Source organism: Zootoca vivipara, chromosome 16 (genome assembly GCF_965207765.1).
Source record: "Zootoca vivipara chromosome 16, rZooViv2.hap1.1, whole genome shotgun sequence".
Taxonomy (NCBI): domain Eukaryota; kingdom Metazoa; phylum Chordata; class Lepidosauria; order Squamata; family Lacertidae; genus Zootoca; species Zootoca vivipara.
This window is the reverse complement of record NC_142599.1, coordinates 29,546,041-29,556,439: the sequence shown is the minus strand read 5'-3', so window position 1 is coordinate 29,556,439 and position 10,399 is coordinate 29,546,041. Positions and strand designations below refer to the sequence as shown.

The 10,399-nt window shown below is 44.3% G+C and overlaps 1 protein-coding gene and 1 long non-coding RNA gene across 2 annotated transcripts; one reads left to right on the top strand and one right to left on the bottom strand.

Moving 5' to 3' along the window:
* Positions 1-80: 80 nt before the first annotated feature.
* LOC118076114 (serum amyloid P-component-like) lies at positions 81-4,807 on the bottom strand. Its single transcript, XM_088659246.1, has 2 exons — positions 4,619-4,807; positions 81-938 (listed from the first exon to the last, which is right to left on the bottom strand). The coding sequence occupies exons 1-2, from the start codon at positions 4,680-4,682 to the stop codon at positions 307-309; spliced, it is 696 nt and encodes a 231-aa protein (XP_088515372.1). The 5' UTR covers positions 4,683-4,807; the 3' UTR covers positions 81-306.
* Positions 4,808-5,822: 1,015 nt separating this feature from the next.
* On the top strand, positions 5,823-9,214 carry LOC148683142 (uncharacterized). Its single transcript, XR_015947383.1, has 2 exons — positions 5,823-5,914; positions 8,710-9,214. It is a non-coding gene; the product is annotated as an uncharacterized LOC148683142 (long non-coding RNA).
* Positions 9,215-10,399: the final 1,185 nt, after the last annotated feature.

Below are 10,399 nucleotides of genomic sequence, written 5' to 3'. Positions count from 1 at the left end.
GGAAGAAACAAACTCAAGTCTCCCCTCCGAAGGTTGTTGTTGAAGGCAGAAACTGCTGAAGGATACAACAGACGTATGAGTTAATCTTTTATTGGAGGAATAAACGGAAACGGCAGCTTGTGGGTTTCACAGAACTCCTCATTCTGGCAGAAAGAATTGAAATCAATGCAACTAACAGTGTCTATTGCCCTGTTGGAGGTTTCAATCAAAGAAGCATAGAATCGTAGAGTTGGAAGGGACCCTAAGGATCATTTAGTCCACCCCCTTGTAATTTTTTTTTAAAGACTCTCCATCTGTTTTCAAAGCCTACTCAGCTCTACAGTTGGAAAACAAGGAGGGCTTAAGAACGGTGTAGCCTCTCATGACATAATTTAACGATCTCCAGTTAATTATTGGGTTGGAAGGAACATGGTTGCCCCACACAAGGCACATTTCGTCCCCAGACAGCACCCGGTCCCACATGTACACATCTGTGAGCTCCCCTACAAAGGACTGGTTGATATCAAAGCCACCCCCAAAGGAATCCTGATCTTGCCCCAGGACAATCGATGCCTCTGGACTTATAACATGACCTTTCATCATACCGTTTCGGGGGAAAGGTTGCCCATCGAGCCAGAACTCCACTAATCCTGTCTCAGATTCCCAACTCATACAGATCTGCTCCCAGCTAGGTTCTGAAACCAGCTTTTCTGGGAAGAAGAAAATCACATCGGCAGTCCCCACATAAAGGCTGTACTCGTTGGTTTTGGATTTGAAGACCACGATCTCGTTGTCGCTCGTCTTGGTGGCGTAAGAGAATAGGGTGTGAGCGCGGGTCATGTCGGTGTAGGATCTCAGGCAGATGGTGAAGCTGGTCAAAGGCTGCTGTGAGGTGGCCTTCAGAACCACGTGGCTGGTGTCCGATGATTCCGGGAATATGAAGACCTTCCTTTCAAGATCTGGGGGGTGGAGGAAGACAACAGATTAAAAGGAGCAGGCATTTTGTCCCCCAAGGATTAGTATGGCGTCAAGACGGTGCCATTATTCACGCTAGGCTCTGTATTCTCCATGTGCCTCATCTGAAGGATGTCTGGATGTTGGCCACATCCGGTTCAACATCATGTACTTGCAGTGGTCAACCAATGAGAAGCTCACACGCATGTCATGAGCTCAACGACACACTCTGTACTTGTGATTCCCAGCAACTGGCATTCAAAGGCAGACTTGAGGGTGCACTAGAAAATGGCTGATAGATTCCACCTCTCCGATCTCACGGGCTGATTTACGAGGCTGCCAAGGGGAGTATGCAGGCTCCCGAAGCCCCCTCAGGGTATGGGGGGGTGCAGTCTCACCCGCAGTGGCCCGCTACCATCTCCGACCTTGGGAAGGGGGAAGATGGGGGGCTCTGGGTGAAAAGCCCCCGTGGGAATTCGGATCCCCCGAACGCCATTTCTACGAGCGAAACAGGCTCCATGATAAGAGAAAGATTGGACTAAGTCACGGACATGCTTCAGACAAGGAAAGAAGGTTTATTCTGCTAAACTCTGCCACTGAGAAAACAAAAGATGAGGACAATATATTATTCTTGTATGCGACAACCACGGCTAGGACACTGTTAGCCCCAAAATGGAAAACTCAGGACTTACCGACGATTGAAGAGTGGCAGACAAAAATGATAGACTATGCAGAATTAGCGAGACTGACTAGCAGGATTCGGAACCAGGGGGAAGCAAGGTTCCAAAGAGACTGGAGTAAATTTGTGGACTATATGGAAAAGAACTGTAGAAGCTTAAAGACACCTGCAGGACTGAAATAAATCCTACGAATTGACATTAAATGGGAAGTATAAAGGAACTGCGAGATAAGAACTGAATAGAAAACCAAATGAGGGGAGGGAGGGAAGTCAAGCTCGGTGGAGCACTGTTTAAGATGGGAGAGAATTGTTAAAAAAGATGTATGTATGTGTGTGATTGTTTTTGTAATGTTTGTTTGTTTAATCTTTTTTAATGTGTTTTAATTGGAAAATCTAATAAATTGCTTTTTAAAAAAAGAGAAAACAAAAGATGACAGAGGAATGTAACCAACAAGAAATGTATGTATTTGACGGAACTGAAAGGGGGAGCGAGAACTTTATAGCTTCGCTTTATTATATTTGCACTTAACAACCTCCCACCTAAAGAACCGAAAATAGTATTTACAAAGCAAGCGAGATGAGAAAGTTGAAATTTATTGAATTAATATGGTCCTTTGAATATATATGCTGTGGGAATTGAAAACATAAATAATCAAAGTAAGCACTATTGGAATTGCCTGGAATGTGGTTAAAGACTCCTCAAATCATGGTCATCAAAGAGAAACTGTATTATTAGCAGCTGGAAACTTGTCGAGAAACTTTTGAGTTATGACGCAGCTTTAATTCAGAGTCGGACACAGAGAGACCACGCCGGCGCGAGATTAGTCAAAGGGGGAGAGAGAGCCATAAATAAGACATTGGATATGTTTTTATAGGTTTGACTTGGCAATTCTCCCCCTGAAAAGGCTATCTCGAGAAGCGATCTGGAGCGAATTATTATCATAGCTGCCAAGTCTCCTGTATTCCCCGGGAAACCCCCGTTTTTCCAGCTGTTCCCAGCTGAAAAAACAGATTTTTTTGTTTTTCCCTGGTTTATTCTGGCACGGTGGCCATTTTGGAACTGGACGGAGCATGCTCAGAAGCGACTTTTGATGCTGCTCTGCCCAGTTCCAAAATGGCTGCAGCGCGACTTCTGGTGGGGCGGCCATTTTGGAACAGGGCAGAGCAGCATCAAAAGTCGCTTCTGAGCATGCTCCGCCCAGTTCCAAAATGGCGGCAGCGCTACTTCCAGTCTGCTACTTCCGGTCCGATCCCTTATTTTTCAGGCAGGAACTTGGCAGGTATTATTATTATAGGAGCGTAAAGATCTGATTTATGGGGACTGCTTAAAGATGGCTGCTGCTGGCTGAGAGAGAAGGATCTTTGGATTGCTGCACAGACCTGGCAAGCTGCCAGCGTGCGAAGAGACAGCGTTAACTTACAGAGGAATCATAGGCACAAATTCACACAGAAACTTATATGTTGGTCAAATTCGCTTGCCTGAGAAAACTCAGGGGCCTGAAAGAAGATGAAAGGATTTTAATAGATTATTGGATAAGATCTGGATATTATTGATTAGAAAGCAGTGACAGGAGGAGGTCATAGCTTTCTGAGTCTGAAGCATGGGAAGTCAATTTTAAATTTGTATAATTTGGCAGAAGATCTGGATTAATTGTTTAATTGATATTTGCATAATTTGTATAATTTGAGAATTAAGTAGATGTTTAAATTGGAAAACCTAATAAAAATGTTGATTAAAAAACAAAACAAAGGCAGACTACCTCCAACAGTGGAGATAGGACAAAGCCATCATGGTTTGTAGCCATTGATAGCTGTCAAGGCTTCAGGGAATCCTATCTCTCTCGCGGTGGGATGCCAAGAAGCAGAAAAACCAGAAGAGTTCTTACCGAGTAGTTTATTCAACATTCACAGAGAGAGACGAATGAATGCGATCTCTCTTAGATAATGATGTTGCTCCAAGTAAAGTCCCACCCCCTCAGTCCCTCCTATTCTACATCACTACTGCACCAGCTTATCTGTGCTTTCTGCCTCTGAGCTTTCTGTTCTACTACCCTCAAGGCACACCTGGTTCTGGGAGGGGAGGGGAGGGAATGCTTTCAAGAGACACTGAGTGTGTTAGCTGTCTCTCCCCTGGTGCTGCTTCTTCCTGCTGCTCCCCCAATATTTCCCAGCTCTTCTCCTCTGCAGCCTCTGAACAATGACCTTCTGCAAACCACTGTTCTAAATCTATACTGTCCTCCTCTTCTCGGTTCCCACCATTCCTCCTCAGGCCTGACAATAGCCATTCCCCATGAATTCATCTACTTCTCTTTTAAAGCCCTCCTGGAAACCCAGCTAGATGGGTGGGGTATAAATAATAAAATTGCTGCTGCTGCTGCTGCTGGAAGTCATCATTACTTCTCGTGGGAGCAAATTCCATAGTTTAATTAGGTATATGATGACTTTTTTCGGTCATAAGAAGAAATAAAACAGTTAATAGGTGGTGATTTTCTATTCTGGTTTGAATATCTCCAGTCGAGAGTATCATAGAAAAGGGAGACAAACTGATTCCGATTAAGAGACAGCACAAGTTTTGAAAACATCTATATTTCAAATAGTAGAAAGTATTGTCTGGAACGATTACCTGCAAATTCCATCTGCTTCTGTCAAAAGGGGGAGGGAGTGATAGCTGCTTTTATATTCCCCATAAAAGATTATGGGGAACACAAAAAGACTCAGAACCTGAATCACAGGTGGAAGCAGAACAGAACACAGAACAACTCAGAAACAGAAAAGCTTTTTTTTTTAAAGGGATGGTGGAAAGGGTGGAAAGAAGGAGTTGGAATTGTGAAAAGCTGCACTCCTTGCTGCAATTCTTTGTTTCCATATGTCATGCCTAATAGCCCTTGATAGCCCCATCCTACACCATGAATTTGTCTTATCTCCTCTAAAGTCACTTTCACGAATGTGCCCCAGCCTTCCAGCTCACACCCCTGGGTTGCTTTTACAGCTCAACATGGCACCCACCTTCCTGGGCAAGAGATCCCAGCAGGCCAGCAAGGATGAGGAGAAAGGGATGGAAGATCTCCATGCTGCTGGCTGCTCGGTGGGAGGGGCCTGGAGGGAGGATGAAATGGATCTCCGCGAAACGATCAGATCTACCTTGGAGACCTCCTCCCTGGTTGAAGCTGATCACCGATTTGGAGCTACTGGAGAGTCTCTCTGGTATTTATAGGTGCACAGCAAGGGATTTGCAGGGGGATAATCCATGAAATAGATGGAAATATTTTTTCCCATCCCAAACGTGGTATCAGTTGTCAGCTGGGTTTTTAAAAAAGCAAAACCCTGCCAGTATGAAAATGATCCCTCTTAGCCCACACAGATGGCGGGAGGCTTTCCAGACAACCTTGTGGGATACAGAATTTACAGGTAGAAATACGGTAGGTTTTCTGAAAAATTCAATGTGGAGAAATCACACTGAATGAAATAATGTATCTGAACTCTCAGAATTTTGTGATACAGTTCTTTGCTTGAAAAAAATGGGGGAGGCACACCCTTTAGACTTTTAAAAGGATCCAAGGATGCATTTTTTTATTATCAATATGGTGTGATTTGTGAATCTATGCTACTGGAATTATTTCCAAAATAAAAAGAATTTAGAGTCTTTTAAAGTCTGTCTTAAGACAAAAAGACTTAAGGGAGCTCTTTTTGGACCATCTTTTCATAATTTTTTTTAATCTTTCATCTTGTTATTTATTATGACTATGACAGACCAACACGGCTACCTACCTGAATCTGTTTTTTGAATTGTTATATTATTTCCCATACATTGTGAGCTATTTGGCACAAAATGTTGAAATTTGTTTTCTCCAGCTTTATGCAGGTTTTGAGCCTTGAGCCTGTCCCCTTCTACAGCCTTCAGCTTGGGGTGTCCTTCGGACCTGGCATGTGCATCTTGGTGAATCCTGGCCGATGGGTCTGGGTGAACATATTGGGTTCTCTGAGCAAGGAGAGAGAGTTTTCCCATCGTTCTTGGCCGCTGAGCCATGGAACACAGTTTTTCATATGCCCAGGGGATTGAGGGATACTTCCCTCTTAGGCGTTAATTCAAACCCACCATAGTTACACAATTAGGTGGGGTTTTTGGCAAATCTTCTATCTGCTATGTTTAATATGAGCACAAATGATATGTTTAATAGGACCACCACCACTTGTCTCTCGTGTCTCCTTCCAGGGTGTGTGTTGGCAACCTCCTTGAGACTCCATCTTCTTGGCCGCTGATTTCTACCTGGCACCTGTTCTTATGAAACACATGTCCAGAAGGTCGGTTGCCCATTCTGGTAAATGTTGCTTCTCAGGTGGCTTTTTATGCCTGCCAAGGCTGCTGAAAAGATTAGAGGCAAGTTTATTAAAGTGTATTTCCTATCATAGGGATAATCTTACAGAACAATCAAGATTACTGCCCCCTTAATCCACAAGAGCACCTCTGGCATTTACTTCTGTGCTTTTATGATGATGTTCTGCCCTTTGGATGCTAGGGCAGGGGTGAGAGGTCTCAGGCCCAAGGACCAGATGTGGCCCCCCAGGAATCTTTGCCTGGCCCTTGGATTCTCCCCAGGCAAGTTTCTTAGCATTCACCACTTATGCGGCTTAGGACCCTCGTACCTACAGGACCGCCTCTCCCGGTATGCCCCGCAGAGGACATTAAGGTCCACAAATAATAACATACTGGAGATCCCGAGTCACAAGGTGGTTAGACTGGCCTCGGCCAGGACCAGGGCCTTCTCAGTACTAGCCCCGACCTGGTGGAATGCTCTCTCTCAGGACACTAGGGCCCAGCGGGAGTTGTCATCTTTTTGTAGGGCCTGCAAGACGGAGCTGTTCCGCTTGGACTTTGGACTGACTCAGTCTGACCCCGGTGTTACCCTCCCCTAAGGCTTTATCCTACAGATATTTAAATGAGGTTGCACTTGTAGATTCCTAATTTTAAAATTGATTTTTAACATTGTATTTAATCTGCATTTTAATTGAATTGTTTCTTTTATGCTTGCTTTGATATTCTTGTTGTTAGCCGCCCTGAGCCCAGTCATGAATGGGAAGGGCGGGGTATAAATAAAATTATTATTATTATTATTATTCACCAGACCTTTGCTTGGTTTAACACCTTCCTTCTGAGCAAACCAGGTGGCTTTGCCTCTCTGGAACACCTGAAATATGCAGGAAGCCTCCAAGACTGTGGGAGGCTCCCTACATTCACCCTCCAACTTAGGGAAGGGACAGAAATCCAATTCAGTTCACATTTAAAGACAAACATAATTAATTCCCGCTTTCCTAAACTATATGTGAACCCAAACCCAGACATCCTGTGAAATTTGTACTCTGAATTTTGCAATGCGGTTACCCTGCCACGTCCTGTGTGGCATGTGCTAAGGCATGTGTGGGGAACCTTTGGCCCTCCAGAGGTTGCTGAACTACGGCTCCCATCATGCCTAGCTATTGGCCATACTTGCTAGGGATAATGGGAATTGTAGTTCAGAAACAAGTGAAGGGCCAAAGTTTCCCCACACCTGCTCTAGGGTAAAGTCTGCATGTAAATGCATTTATTAGTTAAAAATAAATAAATACAGGAATGCATTATGTTAGGGGAAATTTCATTGCAAAAATACGTCATTCTTTGAGAAACAGAGCTCTCTGGTGACTTGCCAGTATACACACTGCAGTTCTGCTTCATTTGATACTTTTTCCAGTGAATTGTTTTAATCTTCTCGCCATCCCTGTTCTGGTCTCCCACCTGACTCAAATGTATCCTTGATCTATGATGATGCCTCTTGCTTATCAGTGGGGAGGTGCTGGGGAGGGGCAAATCTGTCCATTTCCATTTCCCACCATTTATATAAGATTTTGGGTAACATACAATGTTCTGCACAGCCATTTTTTCAAATACAATGCATTTTTGTATGTTGTTGTTGTTTAGTCGTTTAGTTGTGTCCAACTCTTCGTGACCCCATGGACCATAGCACGCCAGGCACTCCTGTCTTGCACTGCCTCCCGCAGTTTGGTCAAACTCATGTTCGTAGCTTCGAGAACTCTGTCCAACCATCTCGTCCTCTGTCGTCCCCTTCTCCTAGTGCCCCAACATCAGGGTCCTTTCCAGGGAGTCTTCTCTTCTCATGAGGTGGCCAAAGTATTGGAGCCTCAGCTTCATGATCTGTCCTTCCAGTGAGCACTCAGGGCTGATTTCCTTAAGAATGGATAGGTTTGATCTTCTTGCAGTCCATGGGACTCTCAAGAGACTCCTCCAGCACCATAATTCAAAAGCATCAATTCTTCGGCGATCAGCCTTCTTTATGGTCCAGCTCTCATTTCCATACATCACTACAACCATAGCTTTAACTACCGGTATACGGACCTTTGTCAGCAAGGTGATGTCTCTGCTTTTTAAGATGCTGTCTAGGTTTGTCATTGCTTTTCTCCCAATAAGCAGGCGTCTTTTAATTTTGTGACTGCTGTCACCATCTGCAGTCATCAAGGAGCCCAAGAAAGTAAAAATCTCTCACTGCCTCCATTTCTTCCCCTTCTATTTGCCAGGAGGTGATGGGACCAGTGGCCATGATCTTGGTTTTTTTGATGTTGAGCTTCAGACCATATTTTGTGCTCTCATATTTTGTATGTTATTTACTAATATACACATGTTTATGCCCACTCCTATCCAAGGGTGTGCATTCATGCCCACATTACGTGGCTGTAGAACGGCATTGAAAAATTCAGAAACTGCGTTCCAGTTCACGTATTGCTTTGGAAAGCGCTGCATACATTGCTTTTGCCTTTAAAGGTGAATGAAATCAAATTTCTTCCACCATTCCTAGACTAAATTATCAGTTTTAGATTGTTTGGTCTTCAGTTGTGTTGGAGACAAAACTCTATTGAAGGACAAAAGCAGAGGGGAGGAAGTTCAAGTCCTCTCCTGATCTCAGAGCCATGACTTGGCGATGGGGAAACATGAGGTCTGAACAAGATTCCACGCTGTCACCGAGTCCTCCTTGGCCAAAATAATGTCTCTTATTGGAAACAAAGGGTGCCTTTTACCTGAAACAAAGCTGCGTTTCTTCTGTTTAAAGCCCTCTGAAATGCTGCTGGATGTCTGGAAATCCCCACAGTGGCCACCACCTGAGCTGGGAGCTTGACTTATCACACTGTGCATTGTCTTCTTCGCTACTTCAGAAAAAAAGGTCACCTGTAGGCTTAGCACGAGGCGCGGAATATTCTGGAATGGGAGTAAAGCACTCTGAGGGCCGGTGGTCTGTTGTAAGGAACTGAATCCCCAACCCTTTCAATTCTCTGGCAATGAGAGACATATATGGGAGGGCTTCAAACCACAATTTTGTGTGGGTCCGAAAACCACCAAAGTAGAAATATGTACTAATCAGGTCTCTGCTGGCGAGAAAACAGCTCCAGACTTTAATGGAGTCTGTGTGGAGAGGAAGACTTTTGATTTCTGGTCTGTTTGGAGTTGCATTATATTTTAAAGGCGCTGAACCTATGCTTGGAGAAGCATTTAAATTATGCAACCACTTAAGTCTGTTTGAAGAAAGTTCTGGAGTAAAGCTTTCGAATTACAGTATATTGATGGGTCTGGACAATCTTTATTCCAAGACTTTTTATTCATCCTACTGCTTCAAGCTGCGCAATATTAATATCTGCAATATGCTCTGCACCCCCCTTGAGTGTCTTTGCTTGGCCAGAATGAGTCCTTGAAGTGTGATGGTGTCTTTTACTTGCCTGGATGCAAGACAGAATGGTTTGTGAGTGTGTACAGAAAAACTAACCTACCATCAATGTTGGCTTGGGAGGAGCCAGAAAAGTTCTCCCCCACTGCTCTACTTAATTGTTTTCATTGTTAAACTGCTCTTACTGTCAAAATGTTCAGACTGTGAAGTTCCCATTTGATACAGATCTATAAATTACTAAATATCCTCACTGAGGTAAAAGCAATTTTACGCATCTGTGGAAACAGTTATTTTATTCCCTTTCTCCAGTCTGGAAGGTAGCTGCGCTGCTACCGCTGCTAACGGTGCAGGTGAGGCCACCCCTGAGAGAACATTGGGGAATTTCTCCTACCCTTGGAGAAATGTTGTGAAAGCCGCCCCCCCCAAAAAAACCCAAAGTGATCTGCTTCCAAAATAGGATGGAGGGTGCCAAGAGGCCATTGTGCACACAACTCTACTTCCCCACCTCCAGATTTTGGGAGAAGCAAAACAAAGCCTTTCCTCCCAAAACCTGCCTGGACCATTCCGCTGTGGGATGTAACATAAGCAGACAAGTACAGCACTTCCTGTTTGCCCAGAGTGGACACAGAGGGGAATGTTACTCCAGCCAGGAGGACTTCCTGTCACACCTGGTCTGGAGCTTCCTCCCTCTGCGTGTGACCAGGTAGATGGGCATGACCCTGGGAGACCCCATAAAAAGGGCTGGTCACGCAGCCATATTCCTCTTGATGCCATTCTTTCTCTTTTGCTGTTTTTCTGCTGATACTGTTGTATTTTGCTGTCTGCTGGCTCTCAGCCAGCAGGACATGGGCTGAAATCCCCATGTGGGACGAACCCACATTCTTTTCTGTAACTCTTAAGCTAAAGCCTGCCTTCAGGGATCCAACTGTGAACTGAATGCAAGTAAACTTCTTATTACTTGTAAAGAAGATTGTTGTGTCTTTATTCTATTTAGGAGGGATAAAAGGGGACTCCCTTGGACAAAGCCAGATTGGATTGCTTAAGTACTGTAAAGGGATTCAAACAAATCTACCAACTAGCT